The sequence below is a fragment of the Carassius auratus genome, chromosome 25, assembly GCF_003368295.1.
Source record: "Carassius auratus strain Wakin chromosome 25, ASM336829v1, whole genome shotgun sequence".
Classification (NCBI taxonomy): Eukaryota; Metazoa; Chordata; class Actinopteri; order Cypriniformes; family Cyprinidae; genus Carassius; species Carassius auratus.
The window spans coordinates 8,993,189-9,021,084 of NC_039267.1; the positions used below are offsets into that span (position 1 = coordinate 8,993,189).

Genomic DNA, 27,896 nt, shown 5'->3' on the forward strand with positions numbered 1-27,896 from the left:
GTAGACCTCTCTCATCTCCCACCATGGACTGGAGAGCATCTACAGTCTGCACACTGCTTCTGGTCCTTACCGGCATTCAGGTTGATTCAAAGACAGGTATATAAGAGTTAACTTTCCTACTTGAAATGGTTCTCGAGGAGTTTCATCTGTCTCGTTTAATTATTTAAGTTTAGATTAATCAGTATAAGATTTGGAAGCTTTTATATTTGAAATTCTCTCTCTCTCTCTCTCTCTCTCTCTCTTTCTCTTATTTTCAAATAATTGTAAATTAATTTCTTTTTAATCATGATATGTTTCCTTAGGATTATAACTTTGACCATGGCAGTGTTGGTGCAAAGATGAATTTCAATTAAAGATCATAAAGATGATTCTATCTTGTCAAATAGCGTGATGTTGTGGTTAAAAACAGCATTGATATCAGCATCTGATATCAGCATCTGGAAAGAAGGAAACCTGAACCTGATACTATCTGATACTGTCATTGATGCCTTAGAATTTACTAAATATTTTCAATTGTTTCAAAAAGTTACTTCAAGTTCTCTCAAACGTTTTCTAAAATATGTCAAACTTTCATATTTCTTTGTTTTCGCCCATTTTGTGTGCAGTCTATCCCAGCAACCATGGCAACAACGTCTGTAGCATGTGGGGAAACTTCCACTTCAAGACGTTCGATGGAGACCTGTATCAGTTCCCAGGGATGTGCGAGTATAACCTGGTCTCCGACTGCCAAAGCCTCATCCGCCAGTTCTCAGTTCACGTGAAGAGAACAGAACACAGCACTGGCCCAAAGATCAGCAGGGTGTCCATTTCCATCAATGACATTGGCGTTGAGTTCACAGAGGAACAGGTCGTGGTCAATGGAGAAAAGTACGATTCTGGGGAACCCAACCAGCTGTAAAAGACTTAAACGGGTATTCTGGTTGGTCAGTCTTTCATTGATATCTTTTCTCTTGTTCAGAGTAACGCTGCCCGTGCATGTCGCAGGGATCCTTGTGGAAGAGAACACAATTTACACCAGACTCTATTCCAAAATGGGCATCACTGTCATGTGGAACAAAGAGGATGCTGTTATGGTGAGTTTATAAGCTCATTATGAGCTCAAAACAACTCTTATGAAACTACATCTTTAACCAGGGCTGCCAACTCTCAAGAATCAAAATATATGATTCATGCAATTCACACTTTCCTAACACTCTCACTCTTAGAGGTTCATTGTTTATAAAGAACTTTGTGAGTTTGCGATAATATATATATATTCCTTACTCCATGGTTTCTCTTGCTCTGATCAAATCAAATGATCTAACAGTGCATTTTTGTGTGGTCCTTTGTTAGGTGGAACTAGACTCCAAATATTCCAATCAGACTTGTGGACTGTGTGGTGACTTCAATGGAGTTCCAGTTTATAGTGAATTCATTGAATCTGGTAAGTCACTTTTACAGCCTGATTTATTACTTTTCTCTATATTAGTGATTATTTGACCAATTATGAACAGTATAAATGATTATTCCACATGGATACCTAGTTTAATGAATCTCCAAGAGTTTTAACAATATCCAAGATCAAGCGTCTGTCTTATTCCTTAACAGGACGGAGGGTTGGCTATGCTGAGTTCGGTAATATGCACAGAGTTCCCAACCCAACACACGTCTGTGAAGATCCTTTTGAAAGCGACGATGAGGAAAATGTGGTTGACAAATGTGAAAAATTTGTAAGTTACTGAAGAGAGCTGATCGTTCCAGATTAAATTGATAGTCACAACAGCAACTCAGAATTCTAGCAGTGTTACATAATATGGACCTTCAAGATTTTCCACGTCCTTTTCACAACAGCGGGCAAATTGTGCAGATCTTTTGGAGGATGAAAAGTGGTCTTCTTGTAGCTGGGTTTTGAACCCAGAGCCATATATCAAGGCCTGTATGAATGATATTTGCTCGAGCCAACCTGAAGATGAAGACACCAGCACCTCTGCGCTTTGTGCGACTTTGTCTGAATATTCACGTCAGTGCTCTCATTCCGGAGGAACTCCACCGTCCTGGAGGACAGCAAACTTCTGTGGTAAGAAATGCATTGATAATTCTGGTGAAAATGGTAGGATTTTTCTCTCTTGAGCGGTTCCTTTGTCTTCATTGCTTATTAATAGCAGTTGTAAAGACTCTGTGTGTCTTGTATTCCTATGCAGCCATGAAGTGCCCCTACAATATGGTACATTCTGAAAGTGGCTCTCCCTGTATGGACACATGCTCACACAAAGACACAAATGAACTGTGTGAGGAACACAACATTGATGGATGCTTTTGCCCGCCAGGTCAGTACCACTATAATATAATCCAAATTATTATGAACTACTGTTCTGAAGTCTGAGATCAGTAAGAAGGAATCTTTTATTCAGCAAGGATGTTTTAAATTGATCTAAAGTTATAGTAAAAAAAAATTTAATGATAGCTTTTGAATGTTTCAAAAGATTCTATTTTTGAAGAATCCTGAAAAGAGTAAGCAGCACAACTGTTTTCAACATATATATATATAAGTTATTTTAAGTTGTAATAGTGTTTCATAATATTACTGTTCTTATTGTTTTTTTTTTTTTTTTTTTTTTTTGGTTCTTAAGAACCACATAAAGTTGATATTGATGTATTGTGTTTTTGTTATAGGAACTGTGTTCGATGACATCTCAAACACGGGCTGCATCCCAGCAGAAAAGTGTCAGTGCAAGCATGACCGTGTCTACAGCTCAGGAGAGATCCTACGCAAAGATGAGGAAGAATGGTAAGAAAACACATTTCACTCATTTTTCACACACCTTTCATGTATTTTACTACTCATATACAATAAAAATATGTATATTTATCAATATAACTGTAAACTGCACATTCTGAGACAAAATGCTGAATTATGATGACACTGGATGAATAGGAAAAATGGCAGTTTTATAAATATATATAAATATAGAGAAATGTGATTTACCAAGTTGGCATCTGAAGCTCATGGTTTTCCACATCTGTTTGTAATTGTATTATGTAACTCAGTATATGTGAGGAGGGAAACTGGATCTGTACAACTATTCCCGGCCCTGGCCTGTGCACAGTAGAGGAAGGATCTCACTTCACCACCTTTGACGGGAAAGAATTCACTTTCCATGGAGATTGCAACTATGTGCTCTCAAAAGTATGTGTTTTAGTTACTAACAACACCTTATTTAATTGCTAAGACATGCTGGGATTTATGGCTGATCTTATACATGCTTTAATAAATTCTTAATAAATGTCAACTTCTGCATTTGTTTTTGTAGGACTGTAAGGAGTCCAAGTTCATCATATTAGGTCTGATTGTTCCATGTTTTAGTCATCAAACTGACACCTGTTTAAAGTCTGTTGTGGTGCTGTTTGACAACGACATGAAAAATGTGAGTATACCTCTCTACTTCCATCTTGTAAATTTGGCTTTGTGAATAATGAGACGTACATGTTACGGTGCTGTTCAAAAGTTTAAGGTCAGAGAAATGTTTCAAATGTTTATGCTTACCAAGGCTGCATTTATTTGATTGCAAATACAGTCAAAACAGCAATATTGTTAAACAACTGTTTTCTATTGTAATATATTTGAACGTACCATTTTCCTATGATTAAAAATGTATGAGCTATCAATCTTCAGTGCCATTAGATTCTTCAGAAATCCTTCTGACATGTTGATTTGGTGCTGCAAAAACATTTCTTATCATCAATGTTGAAAACAATTGTGCTGCTTAAACATTTTCTGGAAAACGTGATGCATTTTCAAGATGATAATAAAATTGAAAAGCATTGTAGCTTGTGTAAAATAAAACTATGGTGGTGATCTTTCTTCTTCAGCCTCTGATTATTAAAGCTGATGGGACAGTACAACACAATGCAGAAATTTCACTTCCTTACATAACAGGTGAGGCAGAAGAACCTTTTAACATATTTTCCGTGTTTTAGAGCACATTTGCTAATATATATATATATATATATATATATATATATATATATATATATATATATATATATGAAGTCCTTTTCAAACTCTTCAACTCTTTTTCTCTCAGCTGACTTCACGGTGTTCATGCCATCATCGTTTCACATCATGCTTCAGACCACCTTTGGGCTGCAGGTGCAGGTACAGCTGGTGCCTCTCATGCAGGTCTACATCACTGTGGACCAAAGCTTCCAGGGCAAGACTTGCGGTGAGACCTCGGTCTTAAAAAGCATGAAAAAACATCTACATTTTAAAGTGAATTCATCAGGAAAACCAATGTCGTGGCTTTTGTTTGTTTCTGCAGGTATCTGTGGAAATTTTAACAAAGTGCTGTCAGATGACCTGACGACCCCTCAAGGAATGGTGGAGGGTACCGCTGTTTCCTTCGCAAATGCCTGGAAAGCCCAATCCAACTGCCCCGACCGTGCTGAGAGACTGGACGACCCCTGCTCCTACAGCAGTGACAGCGGTAAGAGACTTTTTGCTTCCCAAAGTCAATTGTGGCAAAGTCACGAATTCTGTATTCATCTTGTTTTATACATATACCAAAGGGTTTATAAGTGGATTAGATAGTAATTTAATTTGGAAGCAATCAAGAGCACTAGCAGGTGGTCACATATGATCAAAAATCACATCAACAGGTGTCAGTATTCTTCCAATACGGATTCACCGGCCAGTATTTCCACACAAAATTACGGGTTGCCCATGTTTGATGCTATATCTGTTCATTTATGCATTTTCTTTTCAAGAAGGAGTTTTAATTAAATTGCCGTATTTTATGATGCCTTTAGAGCACTTCGCTGAGTACTGGTGTTCCAAGATGAAGGACAAGGAGAGCCTTTTTGCCAAATGTCACAACACTGTCAATCCAGACAGCTACTACAAAGTATGATCTGAAACAGTAGCAGATTATATACAGAGAAGCAGCATTTTCTTAACCTTTTGCAACTAAGCAACCCAATGTTCATTTAATATAATTTATATTGTATTATAGTATTTATTAATATTCTTACATGTTCAGTTTTATTAATTGAATGTGCTGTAATTGCATATTTCTATTTAGCTTTAAATCTAGCACAAATGTAATTCAATTTATCCCAGCTTCCACAACATGCAGTGACACAATGTGTCTATGTATTTTCAGAGATGCAAATACTCCAGCTGTACCTGTGAGAAGAGTGAGGACTGTCTGTGTACAGTGTTCTCCTCGTATGCCCGAGCATGTGCAGCTAAAGGAATAATGCTCCAAGGCTGGAGAGACATCGTGTGCAGTAAGATGGCTGAAAATTATATTAATTCTGTAGATGGATGGATGAGGGGGAAACAAAAAGCCTTTTTAAAAAGTTTACTGTCATTATGTGTTATGCATAATCTCACATTCCTTGCAGTATACTTTTCTTTTCTTTGCACTATTCTCTGTATTATAAAAATGTAATATTAAATAGATTTGAACATAATTTCAAAACCCAGTTTCACAAAAGGGGCTTAGTTTAAGCCAGGACTAGGCCTTAGTTAAATCAAGATATTTACGCAACTTTTACAAAAATGCCGTAGAAGAAAAGAATTACAGATGTGCATCTTGACACTGACATATTTTAAGATGTGTCAGAGCAAGATATTTTCATCTGAGACAGCTCAAACATGCGTTTTAGTGTTGTAAATATTTTACAAGTAATATTAATTTTAATTCAGTGTTAATGAAGTTGATGCCAACTTAATATTATAATATAATGCTTACCATTTTTCACACACTGTGTAGTATATAAATCTATATAGCTGCCTTTACATTTTAGGAAGGGCATCCTTTACATGTGGGATCATCATATTTGGGTGTCTCAGAAAAAGTGTAAATCCCTTCTCTACGCTAGAAGATTAGAAGAATGCTTATTTAATTTTGCTACATGCATCTTTAAGACACAATCCCTTTCAAACTGATCCTCACAGAGAAATATACAGAGAATTGCCCGGCCTCCCAGAACTACTCCTATGAGCTGCAGAACTGTCAGCGTACCTGTCTGTCTCTCGTCTCTGAGCGCCAAAGCTGCAGCGTTGACTTTGTGCCCGTTGACGGATGCGCATGTCCAGAGGGACTCTACCAGGATGAGAACGGACTGTGTGTACCTATGGAAAAATGCCCATGTTACAACAACGGACAGAAAATTCATCCCGGCAAGTCTGTCACCATTAGGGAAGAACACTGGTAAGTGAATACATATATACTGTGGGTATTAGTGGAGTAGTTATACAAGAAATCTAAAAAACTATGAATTTAATATACAATTTGATCTTATCTCTCTGTCCAGTGTTTGCATGAATGGAAAACTTCATTGTCGTTCCTGGAAAACCCAAATTCTGGGTATGAAAAGTTACTTTCATCTACTGCAAATGTTAAGTTTGTTTTTGGTTTATATAGACTACCATCACTAGTACTGGACTACCATGGCATCTGTAGATTATAGGCATAGTTATCTAGTCAAATGTGATGTTGAAATTAACTGGCATACCAAGGTTTTAATAACCAACAAACAGAGAACAATAAATAGTAGTTAATTAATATGGATTTTTTTAATGCCCAGTGTTGATATGTTAGACAACAAGCTGGCAGAATGCAAATATAAATGATGCTGCACAAGTTAACTTTTTTCACAATTGTTATTTTTTCCACAATTGCTTGATGTCTGTTGTAAACAGTCTTTGAATATGGCTTCTGCTATAAAAAGTATAAGAATGATGCAGTGTCTGCGTCTGATATATTTTGCAGGATGTTCCCCTCCGAAGGTTTTCTTCAACTGCAGTACAGCAGCTCCAGATGAACATGGACTGGGGTGTGCAAAGACATGTTTGCAACAGGAAGTTGACTGTGTGAGTCTATAGATTCTAACATCTCTTCTCTCTTTTTCTTTCCCAAAGTCGAACACTTGTGTGGATATCAGCATTTTGCTTGTAAATAAGGTTTTATTTCGTTCTTTCCAGTTCTCACTGGACTGTCAGTCTGGCTGCCAGTGTCCTTTTGGTCTATTGGATGATGGGAGAGGGCACTGTGTTAAACCGGACAACTGCCCGTGTAAACATGATGGACAGTATTATGCACCAGGAGCTGAGATAACCATAGATTGCAATCAATGGTCTGTAAAACCGGTGTTATTTTAGTATAATTAATATACTATTATAGTTCTTAATGATATTTTGCTTTTTTTCATATTTTAAAATGTAGAAGTATAAGTAATATTGGGTTTGTTATTTTAGTATTTTTAAAACTACTTTTAAAAAAATATAGTATTTATTATTTTTTTTTATTTCAGTTTTAATTGTTTTATAGTACTTCAGATTAAACTGTGCACATCAGAAAATTAAATACAAATATTAAATAAAATAAAAAAAAATTATATGTGTGTGTGTGTGTGTGTGTATATTTTTTTTAGTTAGTTTATTTCATTTAAAGTAAAGAACGGTTTTATTTTTGTAAACAATAATAACAAAGTGTAAAACAATAGCCATTACCATTTTCACAATAAAGTAACATTATCTTAAAACCCTTAAATAATAAGGAAATACAACCTGGCCTTTAATGATCTATAGTATAATACTGTAGAACCACACAAGATTTGAGTCTCCTTCTATATTTACAGCACCTGCAAACGGGGAAAATGGAAATGTACACATTATAAGTGTCCAGGCATATGCACCATTTACGGCAGTGGACATTATAGAACTTTTGATCAGCGAAGATTCGGCTTTAGGGGAGATTGCAGTTATATTGCTGCTCAGGTATGTGCATTTGATCAGAGGCTTTACTTAAAAAAAAATAAAAATAAATAAAGCTCTTCCCTCAGGAGGCAACATACTACATTCTCTTGTTTTGCAGGACAAGTGTGGAGATAAAACTGGCAACTTTCGTGTGATCACTGAGAATATGCCTTGTGGAACAACAGGAACCACTTGTTCAAAGGCTGTCAAGATTCTTTTGGGGGTAAGGCCACAGATGTAGGTCACATAGTATTATATTCAATACTGTGTGGTGCATTCAGAGAATAATAAAATGTGTTAAGCTGTTCAGCAGGTTAAAGTTATTGTTACATGAGGTATAAGATAATAATAGTGCACAAACTTTATCATTTAACAGGCCAGTGAAGGATTTCCTCCCATCCTTTTCAACATTTAAAGAAAATATAGAAACAATGTCTGTCACTTGATTCTGTAACTGTTTTACAATGTTTGCAACTGTTTTTATTTGTATTTCTTTTACTTCTCTCTCACAGAGGACTTTGCTGCTGCTTTCTGATGGAATTGTAACACCCATTGATACTGAAAGTGGTCCAAACATCGAGTACACTAAGAGGAACATTGGGATGTACCTTGTCATTGATGCTAACATTGGACTGACAGTTTTGTGGGACCGCAAAACCACCGTCCGCATCATTCTGCAACCTCAGCACATGGTGAGTTGAAGCTATGACTCATGAGCTTAATTTTTATATTTTTTGAACTGACACTTCCACACAGTTTTCAACAGTCCCTGAATTTGAGTTATTTGTATTGCAACATCTGTGCTTTATTGCTTTTTGACAGGGAGACGTTTGTGGTCTGTGTGGAAATTTCAATGGAAATGGAAAAGATGACTTTACCACCCAGGGAAATTTGCCAACTTCAAATGTCCTGGAGTTTGTAGACAGCTGGAAAGTGTCGAGCATTTGCCCGGATTCAAAACCAGACTACAACCCATGTCATGAGACCCCCAATCGAGAGACATGGGCAAAAATACAATGTAGCATCATCAAGGACATCAAGGGTCCATTCATAGTGTGCCATAAAAAGGTACAGTTGAAAAGACTTCTGAGAGTCAGTAAATGGAATTCTCCATAATGTGGTATCTAAAAATATGACATATTTTTTAAGGATGGAATTGCATGTTCCTACAGGTGGATCCAAACCCATATTATGAGAACTGTGTGAAGGACTCATGTGCATGTGACACAGGTGGAGATTGTGAGTGCTTCTGTACAGCTGTTGCAGCTTACGCTCAAGCCTGCAATGAAGCAGATGTTTGTGTGAACTGGAGAACACCTGAGATCTGCCGTAAGCATATTTAACTCTAGTGCACGTCTTAATCTGTAATCTTTTAATGTGATTCATTCTGAATTTTCAGCTACTGTGTTTTCACAAAAAAGATAATGTGAATACATTGATCACCAGGTCATTCATTGAAGCGATTTCTTTCCTTTAATAATGTACTGCAGTTTTATTGCATTTCTTTTAGTTAAAATGTACACATTAATACTTCTGTCCATGTTTCTCTGTCAGCTGTGTACTGTGACTACTACAATAACGGAACGGAAGATTGCACATGGCATTACAGTCCTTGTCATACACCTTGCTACAAAACCTGTCTCAACCTTAATGGTACCTGCAGTGATAACAGTTTACCCCATCTGGAAGGTGAGTTGGCATCTGGTTCACGCTAGTGCACAAGACTGATATGCACACTGCATATTTCTGACCTCCTTTTTGCCTGGCACTGTGCACACATTTTTTGTTAGTTTTTGAACAGCTCAGCCTCTGAAGATGCAAAATTTTAAGGCAAGTTATCCAAGGCTTTTTTGTTAAATTGAATTATATTTTAGTTTTAGCGTTATTAGCAAAGTTTAGCCTATTATTTAAAAAAATTGCATAAAATTAGGGCTGTCACTAATGATTATTTTGGTAACTGAGTAATTATCTGTCGATTATTATGATGATTAATGTAGCAATTTGATCCTTTTTTTTGTAGTAATAAAAATAGACTTAAGAGAACAATAGACATAAAAAAGACTTAAAATACATATACAGTAGCAATGAGGCAATATTAATTGTTTCAAATACAATTTCAAGAGCAAGTAATCATAGTTTTATTTAACAAAACAGTCAAAATACATAGTGTAATAAAGCATTTTAATCATTACTTTATGTACAATATATCAAATGCCTGTAGAGGCCGTCAACAGCCTGACAATCGTTTTTACACTTTGGAGTGCGGTCTAATCCTTGTTTAAACATTTAATTCAAATGCTCACTTAATCTTTAATATTTGGCCACTTCTTTATGATAGAAATGCTACAGCCACTGTAATTTCTCGAACAAGGACATGTGGACATCAAAACATGCAAACTCAGAGCAGATGGTCCACGCATGTAAATGATAACTGTTTGTGCAGGGCAGCATTTACTGCCCCTCTGAGATGCACATAACCTACATGCATATAAATAAAGTGCATATATTTATTTCAGCCTTTGTGAATTCACAATCACATTTTGCTGTATTATGATTTTTAAATGGTTCTAATATTTTGTGCAGCCTTTGATAAATGTTTAATAATGCTTTTCATGGATTCTTGTCCATGGAATGTGCCACTTCCGGTATTTTTAACACAGACAAAATGCAGTCAAGGTTTTTTTTTTTTTTCAATCAAGTACTCTAATTAAATTGAGAAATTGTGACAGCCTTGCCTACAATAGCAGAACTTTTTTTTTTTAAGGAAAGAAAAGGTCCATGTGTAATAATGTTGTTAATGAAATGAAAATGTTTAACAAAATTAGAAAAAAAGCTTTAAGAGATTGTTGTACCATTTAGATTGACACAAATAATCTTTAAGCATTACTGGGTTTTATAGGATTCTTTGATTCGTTTGTAGTGTGGGTTTGGGGAAGTGCACTAAAAAAAAAAATTTCATGTGTGTCATGATGGACCCACCACCTAATCAGTTTGTATATAAAGAAATGTATCAATTCATCAAATTATTATTATTTATTTATAGTCAATGGGTCTCATTCATGAAACATTCGTAAATATACGAGTAAATATGTGAGTGATTTGCGCGTAAAGAGGACTTACCGAAAACTCTTCTCCTGATTCAGAAAAACTTCGTAAACGTCAGATGTGATAGTGAAATCTGTGTGTGTGTTAATGAATTCCAATCAGTCGTAAATGGGACGCACGTGCACGCTCATTCTCATTCTCAATTACCATAAATCCCGCCCATTAAATCCGACTGACAACTATTTATGAGCATCATATTGTTTCACCAAACGAAGGATTTCAACATGTCTTCTCAAAAGCGAATGAAAAATTAAAATTTCTCAGCTGCAGAAATTGAAGTTTTATTATCAGAAGTTCATTCAAAACGCCACGTTTTATTTTCAAGCGTATATAGTGGCGTATCAGGTCCTAGAAAAAAAGGAAGCTTGGCAGCATATTACAGATGCTGTTAATAGAGTTTCATCTGTTAATCCAACAGTCCCAGAAGTGAAAATAAAAACCTTATGTAATTACTATATATAATATTTTTTCAAAATGCTGTGTAAATATGTACCCAATTATGAATTAAAATGCAACCGTATTAAAGAGCCAGTAAGATGAAAATTCTAAGCTTCCTATCACTGTTTATAAGTCCTGTACAATAGGTTTAAATCCATCCAGGGTTAAAAAACATTGTCATTTTGTCAAAATATAATTTTAAAATTACCTCAATTCTCAGAGATCCCCAAACGGTTCGCGCGAAGCTGTTCAAAATATTCAGTTTCCTTACTGTGTTCTGATTGGTCAACTAACATAGTCAGTTTTGATTGGTTGTTCCGTATTCAAGCCGCGCGCTTCAGTTTGAATCTGAATAGCGCGTTCAACGCGGGGGTGTGGTCACATTAGATATAATGAAGGGAGACGTGAAAAACGGACATCGCGTTGTTTTCATATGGATTACTTCATCACAGAATATCTGTTAGCAGAACTTATTTAGTTTTAAAGAAGACATGTCAAGCTTTCTATAGATATCTCTCTCATGTCTCTTCGTTGAGTATTCACGGAGTTACACTTCATTTTAATGACGTGTTTGTAAATGAAGATCAGATCAGAGAAAGGCTGCAGACAGCACACATACTTATAAGACGCTCGGGAGAAAACAAACACATAACTTCATAATCATACTTAGCGTTGTGATTCGGAGATGCTTGTTGGTCTAAATAAAGTTGGTAATGAGCCCTCTTTTATGGCAAAACACTTTGAAAATCACGCCTTGTACTCACCGAGATTAGAAATGCAGTCATCAGTGAAATGTTGTGAACACAACAAAAGGGATTTGTTGTACTGCTCTGTTATTGTGGCAAAAATTGCTTCTTCTGATCTTCATTTTTTGGCAGTGAAAATAAAACAAACCTGCCTTTACAATTAAAAACACACTGTCTCCTCGACATGATGCTATCACACCAACCAGAGCGTCTGTGTGGGGGGGTGGGGCAGGTCAGAGTTCCGTTTCTCCCAAGATGGTAGGCGGAGATTATTATGCAAAGTGCTCCTAGTGACGTACATAGAGATGGGCAAAAGATTTGTAATCTATAACGACTCGTTTCAGCGATTCAGAGTCGACTCCTCAATTTAGAAGCCAATAACTTTATAAATCGTGTACGTTTTGGTTTAATTACTTTGCACATTGTTTACAATTTTGGACAGCTACATCATACACTGTAATACAGGTAATTTTTGATTTCCCATCTGTGTGGCTCTTTAATGAGCAAAACGTTCAGACGTTAAACGCACTATTTACGCGTGGCTGGGAGCAGGTGTAGATTTATTTCATACCAACTAACATTTGGAAAATACGAACGTTTTAATGAATCCGAAAATTTACGCCAGAACCACTTTACATGCGATTTACACAAAAATTAGTTCTGCTCGTGTTTCATGAATGAGACTCATTGTTATAAATAATAACGAGATAACATCAGAGCAGCCTACAATGTAAAAGTGCAATAAAAATCCATAAAGTGCAATGCACTATACCATCAGAGATATCAAAATAATTGTCCATTTAACATCAGAGCAAACTACAATGAAAAGAAAAGCACAGTAATTATCTATAAAGTGCAATCCATTATACCTTGTAACATTTGTTACCAACTTTGAGATAATGTATTTCAGTATTCAATGTTATATATATTATATATAATATAATGATCCTATTTAAGGGACGAAAAGGCTGCAATGTCTTGCAATGCCACCCAATATCCAAACAGACCATTTTTGATTAAATTAATGCTTTCTTTATACTGAACAGGATGCTTTAAGCTGTGAAAAATGCAGAATGATTTAATGGTACACAGAGCAAATACAATGATCAAAAGATCAAGGCAAATTTGATTTATGATGTGATGACCCTTTTTAAGAAAGGATATTTCACCAAAAATGAAAATTCTGTCATTAATTACTCAACCTCATGTCGTTCCAAACCAGTAAGCCCTTGTTCATGTTCGGAACACAGATTAAGATTTTTTTGATGAAACCAAGAGCTTTCTGTTCCTCCATGGACAGTAATGTAAATAAATATTCCAAGGCCCAGAAACGTAGTGAGGTCATTGTTAAAATATTTCATGCAACATCAGTGCTTCAACTGTAATTTATGAAGCTACAAGAATACCTTTTGTGCGCAAAGAACTAATGACTTTATTCAACAATTCTTCTCCTCCACATCACCGCCCGCTGCCATTCATGAGAGTACTACAACGCATGCATGTGAAGATGCTGCTTAGAAATTTTAAAATTTCTAGTAAAGTGATCTAATGAAATGTAATTTTGTTATTGATAAAGTATGCAATTAAGTTATATTATTTAACTACATGTGCATCTCAATAAATTAGAATGTCGTGTCGAGTTCATTTATTTCAGTAATTCAACTCAAATTGTGAAACTTCTGTATTAAATAAATCCAATACACACAGACTGAAGTAGTTTAAGTCTTTGGATCTTTTTATTGGGATGATTTTGGCTCACATTTAACAAAAATCCACCAATTCACTCAACAAATCAGAATACTTTATAAGAAATAACTTCATAAAAAAAATAAAAAAAACATGCACTCAATACTTTATTGGGGCTCCTTTTGCTTTAATTACTGCCTCTATTTGGTGTGGCATGTAGGTGATCAGTTTGTGGCACTGCTGAGGTGGTATGGAAGCCCAGGTTTCTTTGACAGTGGCCTTCAGCTATTCTACATTTTTGTGGTTTCTTGTTTCTCATTTTCCTCTAGACAATACCCTGTAGATTCTCTATGGGGTTCAGGTCTGGTGAGTTTGCTGGCCAGTCAAGCACACCAACACCATGGTCATTTCACCAACTTTTGGTGCTTTTGGCAGTGTAGTCAGGTGCCAAATCCTGCATTTAAATTAAATTAGCATCTTCAAAAAGCTGGTCAGCAGAAGGAAGCATGAAGTGCTCCAAGATTTCTTGGTAAACGGGTGCAGTGACTTTGGTTTTCAAAAAATACAATGGACCAACACCAGCTGATGACATTGTACATCAAATCATCACAGACTGTGAAAACTTAACACTGGACTTCAAGTAACTTGGGCTATGAGCTTCTCCACCCTTCCTCCAGACTCTAGGACCTTGGTTTCCAAATAAAATACAAAACTTGCTCTCATCTGAAAAGAGGGCTTTGGTCTACTGGGCAACATTTCAGTTCTTCTTTTCCTTAGCCCAGGTAAGATGCCTCTGACGTTGTCTGTGTTTCAGGAGTGGCTTTACGAGAGGAATACAATAACTGTAGCCAAATTCCTTGACACGTCTGTATGCCTTGACTCCAGCCTCAGTTCATTCCTTGTGAAATTCACTCAAATTCTTGAATCAATTTTGCTTGACAATCCTGATAACGCTGTGGTTCTCTCGGTTGGTTGTGCAACTTTTTCTTCCACGCTTTTTCTTTCCACTCAACTTTCTGTTAACATGCTTGGATACAGCACTCTGTGAACAGCCAGCTTCTTTAGCAAAGAATATTTGTGGCTTACCCTCCTTGTGAAGGGTGTCAATGATTGTCTTCTGGACAACTGTCAGATCAGCAGTCTTCCCCATGATAGCCTAGTGAACCAAACTGAGAGACCGTTTTGAAGGAAACCTTTGCAGGTGTTGAGTTGATTAGCTGATTGGCATGTAGGCATCGGCCTATTACCGGTTTAAAGGTATACTGCGATTTGAAAATGTCATGGTTTCAAAACCATATTTTCCCTCAGGCTGAGTGCAATGCAGAGAGTAACACTGACCCCTACTCCTCCTGTTAGTGCAAGGGAGCAGTCAGTCACATGTGTGTGTGTGTAGGGTGGCTGAACTTAAGGCCCGGGTACACTTTACATTCAGCGTCCGCACAGTTTCAAAAGTATACTCAAATGCATATCTCAAACGAATCTCATACCGGCCCATGCCTATTAACAAGTCACCATTATTCTAATTTGTTGAGATTTTTGTTAAATGTGATCCAAAATCATCACAATTAAAATAACCAAAGACTTAAACTACTTCAGTCTATGTGCACTGAATTTATTTAATTAAAAAGTTTCACAATTTCAGTTGAATTACTGTAATAAATGAACTTTTCCATGACATTCTAATTTATTAAGATGCACCTGTAAATATAATAAAAGTAATGAAATAATAGCACTTGTATAATAATTCAACTAACAGTAATGTCTCTTGCAAGTAATTCACAAAACATTGTGATCATGACCCACCCGTTAGAAACTGATGATTTATGTGCTATACTATATATATATATTTATGTATTTATTTATTATTTATTTATTTATGCAGGATGTTATCCAAAATGTCCAGAGGATAAGCCTATTTTTGATGAGCAAAAACAGATGTGTGTGATGGAATGTATACCTTCCACAACTACCCCTACACCAACAACTACCACAAAGTCTACTACAACAACGCCAGAACCAACCACATCATCACCAGAACCTACTACATCATCCACCCCTACACCAACAGCTACAACAATGTCTAATACAACAACAACAGGACCTACCACATCATCCACCCCTACACCGACAACTACTACAATGTCTACTACTACAACACCTGAACCTATAACATCATCTACACCCACACCGACAACTACCACAGAATCCTCCACTACAACATCATGTATGATATGTTGGTGGACTGACTGGTTTAACGTATATAATCCTGCAGTAGGAGGAGGTGATGACTTGGAGACTTATAAAAACATTGCAGAAAGTGGAAAAGAGATCTGCGAAGAGCCAATAGATATTGAATGTAGGGCTGTGGGCCAACCTGACATGAGCTTTGATGATTATATTAATCATTCAAATCAAGTTGCCCATTGCAATGTTTCATATGGATTGGTGTGTAAGAAAGAACAACAGAATTCCCGGCCGTATAAATGTGTTGACTATGAAATACGTGTTTACTGCTGTATCCCTTGTTCAAGTACCACATCATCTACTCCTACAACAACAACTACCACAAAGTCAACTACAACAACACCAGAACCTACCACATCATCTACACCTACACCAACAATTACTACGTCTTCTACTACAACACCAGAAGGTGACACATCATCTACCCCTACACCGACAACTACTACAATATCTACTACTACAACAGAACCTACCACATCACCTACCCATACACCGACAACTACTACAACATCTATTACTACAACACCAGAAGGTGACACATCATCTACCCCTACACAAACAACCACAAAGCTAACTACAACAACACCTGAACCTACCACATCATCCACCCCTACACCGACAATTACCACAAAGTCAACTACAACACCAGAACCTACCACATCATCTATTCCTACAACAACAACTACCACAAAGTCAACTACAACAACACCAGAACCTACCACATCATCTACACCTACACCAACAACTACTACAACATCTACTACAACAACAGAACCTACCACATCATCAACACCTACACCAACAACTACTACGTCTACTACTACAACACCAGAAGGTGACACATCTACCCCTACACCGACAACTACTACAACATCTACTACAACAACTACAACAACACCAGAACCTACCACATCATCTACACCTACACCAACAACTACTACGACTACTACTACAACACCAGAAGGTGACACATCTACCCCTACACCGACAACTACTACAATATCTTCTACTACAACAGAACCTACCACATCACCTACCCATACACCGACAACTACTACAACATCTATTACTACAACAACAGAAGGTGCCACATCATCTACCCCTACACAAACAACCACAAAGCTTACTACAACAACACCTGAACCTACCACATCATCTACCCCTACCCCTACAACAACAACAACCACAAAGCTTACTACAACAACACCTGAACCTACCACATCGTCTGCCCCAACACCAACAACAACCACAAAGCTTACTACAACAACACCAGAACCTACCACATTATCTACTCCTACACCAACATATACTACAGCAACTACTACAACAACACCAGAACCTACTACATCATCTATTCCTACAACGACAACTACTACAATGTCTACTACTACAACACCTGAACCTACAACATCATCTACACCCACACCGACAACTACCACAGAATCCTCCACTACAACATCATGTATGATATGTTGGTGGACTGACTGGTTTAACGTATATAATCCTGCAGTAGGAGGTGATGACTTGGAGACTTATAAAAACATTGCAGAAAGTGGAAAAGAGATCTGCGAAGAGCCAATAGATATTGAATGTAGGGCTGTGGGCCAACCTGACATGAGCTTTGATGATTATATTAATCATTCAAATCAAGTTGCCCATTGCAATGTTTCATATGGATTGGTGTGTAAGAAAGAACAACAGAATTCCCGGCCGTATAAATGTGTTGACTATGAAATACGTGTTTACTGCTGTATCCCTTGTTCAAGTACCACATCATCTACCCCTACAAAGACAACTACCACAAAGTTTACTACAACAACACCTGAATCCACCACATCATCTACCCCAACACCAACAACAACCACAAAGCTTACTACAACAACACCTGAACCTACCACATCATCCACCCCTACACCGACAATAACCACAAAGTCAACTACAACACCAGAAGGTGACACATCATCTACCCCTACACCGACAACTACTACAACATCTACTACAACAACAGAACCTACCACATCATCTACACCTACACCAACTACTACTACGTCTACTACTACAACACCAGAAGGTGACACATCATCTACCCCTACACCGACGACAACTACTACAACAACAACAGAACCTACCACATCACCTACCCATACACCGACAACTACTACAACATCTATTACTACAACACCAGAAGGTGACACATCATCTACCCCTACACAAACAACCACAAAGCTAACTACAACAACACCTGAACCTACCACATCATCCACCCCTACACCGACAATTACCACAAAGTCAACTACAACACCAGAACCTACCACATCATCTATTCCTACAACAACTACCACAAAGTCAACTACAACAACACCAGAACCTACCACATCATCTACACCTACACCAACAACTACTACGTCTACTACTACAACACCAGAAGGTGACACATCATCTACCCCTACACCGACAACTACTACAACATCTACTACAACAACTACAACAACACCAGAACCTACCACATTATCTACACCTACACCAACAACTACTACGTCTACTACTACAACACCAGAAGGTGACACATCATCTACCCCTACACCGACAACTACTACAACAACAGAACCTACCACATCACCTACCCATACACCGACAACTACTACAACATCTACTACTACAACACCAGAACCTACCACATCATCTACTCCAACAACAACTACCACAAAGTCAACTACAACAACACCGGAACCTACTACATCATCTACACCTACAACACCAGAACCTACAACTTCATCTACTCCTACACCGACAACAACAACAAAGTCTACTACAACAACACCAGAACCTACGACATCATCTACCCCTACACCAACAATTTCAACAAAGTCTACTACAACAACAACCACAAAACCTACCACATCATCTACTCCTACACCAACAACTACAACAACACCAGAACCTACCACATCATCTACACCTACACCAACAACTACTACGTCTACTACTACAACACCAGAAGGTGACACATCATCTACCCCTACACCGACAACTACTACAACATCTACTACAACAACAGAACCTACCACATCACCTACCCATACACCGACAACTACTACAACATCTACTACTACAACACCAGAACCTACCACATCATCTACTCCAACAACAACTACCACAAAGTCAACTACAACAACACCGGAACCTACTACATCATCTACACCTACAACACCAGAACCTACAACTTCATCTACTCCTACACCGACAACAACAACAAAGTCTACTACAACAACACCAGAACCTACGACATCATCTACCCCTACACCAACAATTTCAACAAAGTCTACTACAACAACAACCACAAAACCTACCACATCATCTACTCCTACACCAACAACTACAACAACACCAGAACCTACCACATCATCTACTCCTACACCGACAACAACAACAACAAAGTCTACTACAACACCAGAACCTACCACGTCATCTACCCCTACACCAACAACTACTACATCTACTACTACAACACCAGAACCTACCACATCATCTACTCCTACACCAACAACTACTACGTCTACTACTACAACACCAGAAGGTGACACATCATCTACCCCTACACCAACAACTACTACAACATCTACTACAACAACTACAACAACACCAGAACCTACCACATCATCTACACCTACACCAACAACTACTACTACAACACCAGAAGGTGACACATCATCTACCCCTACACCGACAACTACTACAACATCTACTACAACAACAGAACCTACCACATCACCTACCCATACACCGACAACTACTACATCTACTACTACAACACCAGAACCTACCACATCATCTACTCCAACAACAACTACCACAAAGTCCACTACAACAACACCAGAACCTACCACATCATCTACACCTACACCAACAACTACTACGTCTACTACTACAACACCAGAAGGTGACACATCATCTACCCCTACACCGACAACTACAACAACATCTACTACAACAACAGAACCTACCACATCACCTACCCATACACCGACAACTACTACAACATCTATTACTACAACACCAGAAGGTGACACATCATCTACCCCTACACAAACAACCACAAAGCTAACTACAACAACACCTGAACCTACCACATCATCCACCCCTACACCGACAATTACCACAAAGTCAACTACAACACCAGAACCTACCACATCATCTATTCCTACAACAACAACTACCACAAAGTCAACTACAACAACACCAGAACCTACCACATCATCTACACCTACACCAACAACTACTACGTCTACTACTACAACACCAGAAGGTGACACATCATCTACCCCTACACCGGCAACTACTACAACATCTACTACAACAACTACAACAACACCAGAACCTACTACATCATCTACACCTACACCAACAACTACTACATCTACTACTACTACACCAGAAGGTGACACATCATCTACCCCTACACCGACAACTACTACAACATCTACTACAACAACAGAACCTACCACATCATCTATTCCCACAACAACAACTACCACAAAGTCAACTACAACAACACCAGAACCTACCACATCATCTACACCTACACCAACAACTACTACGTCTACTACTACAACACCAGAAGGTGACACATCATCTACCCCTACACCGACAACTACTACAACATCTACTACAACAACTACAACAACACCAGAACCTACCACATCATCTACACCTACACCAACAACTACTACAACATCTACTACAACAACAGAACCTACCACATCACCTACCCATACACCGACAACTACTACAACATCTACTACTACAACACCAGAACCTACCACATCATCTACTCCAACAACAACTACCACAAAGTCAACTACAAGAACACCGGAACCTACTACATCATCTACACCTACACCAACAACTACTACATCTACTACTACAACACCAGAACCTACAACTTCATCTACTCCTACACCGACAACAACAACAAAGCCTACTACAACAACACCAGAACCTACCACATCATCTACCCCTACACCAACAATTTCAACAAAGTCTACTACAACAACAACCACAAAACCTACCACATCATCTACTCCTACACCAACAACTACAACAACACCAGAACCTACCACATCATCTACTCCTACACCGACAACAACAACAACAAAGTCTACTACAACACCAGAACCTACCACGTCATCTACCCCTACACCAACAACTACTACATCTACTACTACAACACCAGAACCTACCACATCATCTACTCCTACACCGACAACAACAACAAAGTCTACTACAACACCAGAACCTACCACATCATCTACCCCTACACCGACAACTTCTACAGCATCTACTACAGCAACACCAGAACCAACAACATCATCTACCCCTACACCAACAACAACACAGTCTAGATCAACAACTGAAACAATAAGTGTTGTTACTGGAGAAACAATAACACCTGGATCACAAGTTTCAGAAACAACACCAACTCCACCTTACGACTGTCCAGAATGGGACAAAAATGTATTTAATATACTTTATTTAATTTTTTGTTTCAAGGGGTCATGAAATGCAGTTTCAGATTTTAAAGTTAGTTAATACAGTTTTTTTTTTTTTTTTTTTTTTTTTTACATCAAAGAGGTCATGTATTTTGATACTCAAGATGGCAAACACTGTGCTAAGGACATATATGTTAGAGCCAAAATCAGATATCAAGCCAGTCATAATTTAAACAACGCTGCCACAATTGTTGTGACTGATAAACAGACATAACTTATTCAGAACACACCTCCGTGATTACATACAATTACATATGATGTGTGTTAAGGGGCGGGTTGAGGACATCACAATTCTCCCGATTTCAAATCTGAGCATTTCAGAAAATATTTCATAATTTAAACTGGGCAGTTAATTTTGAGTTCTGAAACATATTATTGTAGAGTAACCTCTTATATGTGTTAATATCAAGAACATTTTGATTCTCCATGTCATGACCCCTTCATGTAGTGTAATTTTTTTCTACTGGAGGAATGTACTTTCATAAGTATCCATGTTATCATTTAAATATTCCAAGGGAATAACATACACTACATTGTAATTTTACACATATCAGGCTTTCTAATTCTAGTCCTTTTCTCATTATCACCAGACCAATGAGACCTTCTACTTATGTGACTGCTATATGGCGAGGTGCATAGAAGACAACATCATCGAAATTATCCCATTTGAATGCCCTCCACTGCAGAACATCACCTGTGAAAATGGCAAAGAACCAGTGCTTGTCTATGATGAGCATGGCTGCTGCCAATATTATGCATGTGACTGTGAGTAAACTGGAATTGAAATTCTTATATTTGTGTCCATAATTATTGAAATTAATAGCAATGATGTACTGTCAAGCTCAATATTTTAACTCTTAGTACTGGAACAAGCTGTAAGTAGTGTAAGTTGTACAAGCTGAAAGTACTTTGGGCTGTAGTGTTTACCAAAGTCAAGTAACTTGTTCAGTTAAAAAAAACTGAATGCTGTTTTTCTTATTGTTCACCCTTTTCTTATCATAGGCTTTTGTGAAGGCTGGGGTGACCCGCATTACATCACATTTGATGGACACTTCTACAGTTATCAAGGAAACTGCACTTATGTATTAATGGAGGAAATCAGGCCTAAATTTCATTTGGCGATCTACATCGACAGTGTCTACTGTGACCCTGTTGAGCGTGTATCCTGTCCCAGATCTATAATTGTGTCTTACAACAAACTAGTCATAACACTCACAAATCACAATCTCATAGGAGGTGCAGACCTAGAGGTGAGACTTTCTAGATTTGGAATGAATAACATGTGTTGTCTGCTTTACTAATTATCCGTAAATTCTCTTGTCATAACAGGTTTTTGAAAACAACGTAAAGATACCACTACCACATGCACGTAATGGAGTGAGAATTGTAAGCTCAGGTCTAGACTTGATCCTGAGTATTCCACTGCTGGGTGTTAATATAACATTTGGAGCCACTGGTTTTGGCGTTAATCTGCCATTCCAGCTTTTTGGAAACAACACACAAGGTCACTGTGGTAAGTCAGCCACTGCTCCTATGTTGTGAGGATGGTGACATCAAAGTGTGGATAGTATATGAGGGATTTGTTTTTATGCATTGCCCATCTAAATCACTCTAAATCACAAATTAATTCTCACTAAGGAACATGCAACAACAACAAGGCTGATGATTGCATGATCCCTGGAGGGATCTTGGTGGACGACTGTGCAGTGATGGCAGATTACTGGCCAGCCAGTGGTGTGAATGGTGATATTTGCACTCCACCTACTGCATTACCTCCTGTTGGGGGTGACAAACCTACATCTAAGCCATGCCCAGTTAATCCTGACTGCAATCTCCTCAAAAGCGAGTGAGTGGATTCTGTATGGTGGTTTTATTATAAATTTTAATATACAGAGCATCCAAAATGATATGTACTACCTTTGCTTTCTCAGGGTGTTCGAAGCATGCCATTCCCATATGTCCCCCGATAACTTCTTTACAGCATGTGAATATGACAGTTGTCATATGAGCAACCCTGCCGTGGTGTGTACCAGTCTGCAGACTTACGCAAGGTCTTGCTCTCAATTAGGGATTTGCATACACTGGAGGAACTACACTAACCTTTGCAGTAAGTTGCATTTTATAAATTTTATATCATACTGTTTCTTTAGGTTTTTCCAAAACCCTTAACTTTCTGTTGGACATTTCTGACTTTAAATTTGTTTTTATATATCAGATTTTCTTTGTGATCCAGACTTTTGGAAGTTTGTGTGTAAGTGTAGTTTTTGTCTTTTATTTCCCAGATATTGAATGTCCAGAAGATAAAGTCTTCAATCCTTGTGGTCCAGCTGAGCCACAAACCTGTGCTGATATGTATGCACATTTATCAACATTTTTTAAATAATTTAAATATTTGTGAATATAAAAGTTTAGTGCTTTAGTATTGTATAATGAGGGGTGGGAATATGACAGGGAATAAAACAGTATTATTTTGCAGATGTTTATTGGAAAGAATCTCAGGTGATATGTATATAATAAAAAAGGTAAATACTTTGCAGACCTGGACAGAACACAATTAAAGTGCCCACAGAGGGCTGCTTCTGTCCCGATGGCTCATTGCTCTTTAACAAGGAGTCAGGAGTCTGTGTGAACAAATGCGGTGAGAAGCCTTCGATTCAAGTTTATGTGCATGCTTATTGAGATGTACAAAAAAATTGCCTTTTTCTTAGCTGCTATTCAATAACATATCTGTGTTATTTTTTTCTTCTTCCTTTTTTTTGTTTTTAGGATGCCTGGATGCCTCTGGAACACCACGTGAGGTATGGTGGTATTTAACAGTTTCGATTTAGCTGTTTACTCTATTCAAGAGCTTTAACTTCAAGTAATTCCAAAAAATGTACTTGTATTCTCTTGATATTTTGATGCAGTTTGATGAAGTTTTTGAGTACAACTGTGAGGAGTGTATCTGTGAGAAGGCCAGCAAATCTATAAACTGTAAGCCCAAGAAGTGTGCTGATGTGAACCCCGCGAGCTGCTCTGAGCCTGGCTTTGTGCTGGTCAATGTCACTGATCCTTCAGACCCATGCTGCAGCAAACAAGTTTGCAGTAAGTTTATGTAGGTTTTTTATTTTTCAAGAGTACAGTTTTTTTGGTTTGGGTTCACATCTTCCTTTTGATTTATATGATGTAGATTGTGATGTCAACATGTGCCCACCTATGGATACAAAGTGTGCAGTCGGGTATGCACCAGTCTTGGAAGTGCCTGATGGAAAATGCTGTCCAGTAATCAGATGCGGTATTGCTATTATTCACACTTCAGTTCATTTTTGTGAAATTTGTATGCTTATTATTGTCTCAGATGGTGTCTGTAATATCATTATGTATTATGTTTTGTTGTTTGCCTCCTTAGAGCCAAAAAAAGTGTGCGTCCACAAAAATGTGGAATATCAGGTAAATAAAATTACTGTAATAATAGGCTACTTAAAAAAATCAGAAAGTTTTATATATATATATATATATATATATATATATATATATAATTATGCTTTACATGCTCATTTCTCTCCCATCTCTTCCCCTAGCCTGGTACAGACATCCCCGTTGTTGACTGCCAGGAATGCAGCTGTACATGGGACGTGGATCCTAAAACGCAGTTCTTCAAGATCAATTGTGGATTTGTGCAGTGCAATGAAAAATGTGATCCTGTAAGTCGCAAGACAAGCTTCTGATCAGCTTGTCTCAGGACTGAGTATAATTTCATTGACTTAATTTGTTCATTTTTCACAGGGTTATGAATATCTTGATACGAACCCTGACGACTGCTGTGGAAAGTGTGTGCAAACTCACTGCATTGTCAGTATTAATGGCGTCGATCATATACTGAAGGTAAAGTCAAATGTAAAAGGTTCAGTTGCTTTGAGGTGTGGAATATTCAGGTTAAATGGAACTTAAAGGAATAGATGTTCAAAAGTTAAATTAATTATAAATTTAAAAAACATAGTCTACCCTACTACAGTACTTGTGTGAGGAAAAGACCCAACTTTGAGCCATTATTCCCTAAAAAAAAAAAAAAAAGTAATTCCTCCCAGCAAGCCTAACATTTTTGCAGTGAATTTGACCTTGTTCTCTTTTTGTTCATAGGAAGGAGAGACTTTGCCCTCGACAAATCAGGGCTGTGATAGAATCACATGTACTAAAGTTAATGGACAATTCATCACCAACAAACACACAGTCCAGTGTCCTCCTTTCAACATTACCAACTGCCAGCCTGTCAGTACTTTGTGCATCATACAAACACACATTTACATGTTAGATTGACTGATCATGGTGATTAAATCACAAAGTGTTGACATTCTGCTTTTGTGAATTGCTCTACAGGGCACCGTCCAGCTGTCATCTGATGGCTGCTGCAAAGTTTGTGAGTGTTTTTTTTATTTTTATTTAAAGAAATGATTTCTGCATTGTCTTTGTGTATTCAATTGTATGTGTTTGAAGGTTCGGACCAAATTAAGGGATGTCAGGTACAGACCGTTCTCGATTACATAAATCACAATGACTGTCAGTCAGAGAAGAAAATGGACCTGACATTTTGTGGTGGAGACTGTGCTAGTTTTAGCAGGTGAGTAGACACAGACTCTGTTGCATCAGAACTGGCATCCTAACTTAAACAGAAACTCATAAGTGACCAGTTTGAAATGGTTTACATGTGATTTTCTCTCTCTCACATTTGTAGGTACACTGAACCTGGATTGTCCGCTTGTACCTGTTGCCAGGCCACTCGCTCAAGTAATCGCACAGTGAATCTTGGTTGCATAAACGGAGACACAGTGGCCTACATGTACATCCATGTTGAGGAGTGTGCCTGTAGAAGAACTAACTGTCATAGACCAGGAGTGGGCCACATACTCATTGAAGACAGTCAAAGAAAACGCAGCTTAGGACTTCCATGAGCAGCAGCAGTAAATCATCCTTACGAAGTCACTGAAATATGAATTCTATGAAAACCTTGTTTGGAAATTTGCACATGCTTTGTTTAATGCTTCTAAAACTTTATCTATAGATCTCCTTTTTCTTTTCTTAAATGCATACTATTTTGCTTGTGTTTCAAATTAAAATCAATAAAAGCATCTTAAACCTAAACGCATTCATACTGATTCTTGTACTGAGAACATTTTAGATTTAGTTTATGATCACATATTTGTATATACATATATACTATTATTTACACCATGCAGATCATGGCACTAGTGACACAATCTACTTTTTGAGCTACAGAAATAGTATAAAAGGGAATAACCCAATAATGTAGTTATTATGTTCAAATCATGTTTTACTAGCAGTGAAACTGCATGATAAAATAAAAATTGCTTTAAATTGTTATGATCATCAAAGCATGTAAAACTTTGAGAACACAAGCGTGTCCTTACTGAAATTATCTAGTGCATCTATTTGTTTTTATATTGCTGGTTTATGGACCGTCATGTGACAGTTGCCACTGTCATCGCATGACAGGTTTGTTCTTTCAATAATAAAAATAATCATCTTCAGTTACTCACATCTCATGTACTGTTACATGAGCATGTTGATTTTGTTTATCCTGTGTTTAAAAGAGTAGCTTTCACTATGAGAATGTCAGAATCCCTCCTAAACTTTAGCAAAGCACAAAAATATATGGATTAATCGTGAAAAAAAAAAAATATAGATTATATATATATATATAGATTATATATATATATATATATATATATATAAAACTTGTACTGACAGGATGTCTAATGCATCCTACATGTAAATAGAGCATTAATCAAGTTTCAAAATCTCTAACAAACATGAACAGGTTATCTTTTGGGTGGTAGATAATGTGTAAATACACTTAATGTAATAATTGTAATGGCCGTGTAATGTATTTAAGTTCTTTATCAGACATTTCTTCACATGCAACGCAACAGAAAAAAGGAACATTAGGGATGACACAGTATATGGATTTAACTAAAAAAAAAACTTAGAAAAGCAACAGTGGGTCAGTTTGTTATTCTAGTCATCTTACATGGCATTGCATTAAATCTCTTCTATCTAGATCACTTCTATCAGTCTATCAAGTGGTCTATAACTATGGGGTTTCACTGTGGTGCAGTCGGTGAAATGAGGGCTAGGATCTCATCTATAAATTACAAATTGTATCAGATTCAATCCTAAAGTCAATTAATTAGATCCTATGTTAAAAATTAGGAACTATAAAGGCATCAAGTTATGTATTTTTATGCTTAAAGGGGGGGTGAAATGCTATTTCATGCATACTGAGTTTTTTACACTGTCTATGTTTAGCATGGGAATCCAACTCTTTAACAAAGTTTCAAAAATTAAGTTGTAAGTTTGAAGGAGTATTTTTGTTCCAAAAATACCTCTTCC

The 27,896-nt window shown here is 37.4% G+C and overlaps 1 protein-coding gene across 1 annotated transcript; it reads left to right on the plus strand.

Annotated features, from left to right (window-relative positions):
- muc2.1 (mucin 2.1) lies at positions 1 to 26,627 on the plus strand. Its single transcript, XM_026201824.1, has 45 exons — positions 1 to 96; positions 606 to 867; positions 959 to 1,073; positions 1,333 to 1,423; positions 1,588 to 1,709; positions 1,831 to 2,056; positions 2,181 to 2,306; positions 2,653 to 2,767; positions 3,028 to 3,166; positions 3,291 to 3,404; positions 3,850 to 3,916; positions 4,065 to 4,202; positions 4,299 to 4,463; positions 4,786 to 4,880; positions 5,139 to 5,265; positions 5,939 to 6,194; positions 6,298 to 6,350; positions 6,756 to 6,856; positions 6,968 to 7,119; positions 7,624 to 7,762; positions 7,860 to 7,964; positions 8,254 to 8,433; positions 8,564 to 8,809; positions 8,914 to 9,070; positions 9,296 to 9,430; positions 15,599 to 16,286; positions 18,306 to 19,361; positions 20,031 to 21,474; positions 22,100 to 22,274; positions 22,512 to 22,759; positions 22,839 to 23,022; positions 23,148 to 23,355; positions 23,441 to 23,616; positions 23,792 to 23,861; positions 24,047 to 24,147; positions 24,276 to 24,307; positions 24,416 to 24,593; positions 24,679 to 24,783; positions 24,898 to 24,938; positions 25,070 to 25,192; positions 25,275 to 25,373; positions 25,629 to 25,757; positions 25,866 to 25,905; positions 25,983 to 26,106; positions 26,221 to 26,627. Exons 1-45 carry the CDS (start codon positions 24 to 26, stop codon positions 26,435 to 26,437), a joined length of 8,937 nt encoding a protein of 2,978 aa, XP_026057609.1. The 5' UTR covers positions 1 to 23; the 3' UTR covers positions 26,438 to 26,627.
- The last annotated feature ends 1,269 nt before the right edge of the window (positions 26,628 to 27,896 follow it).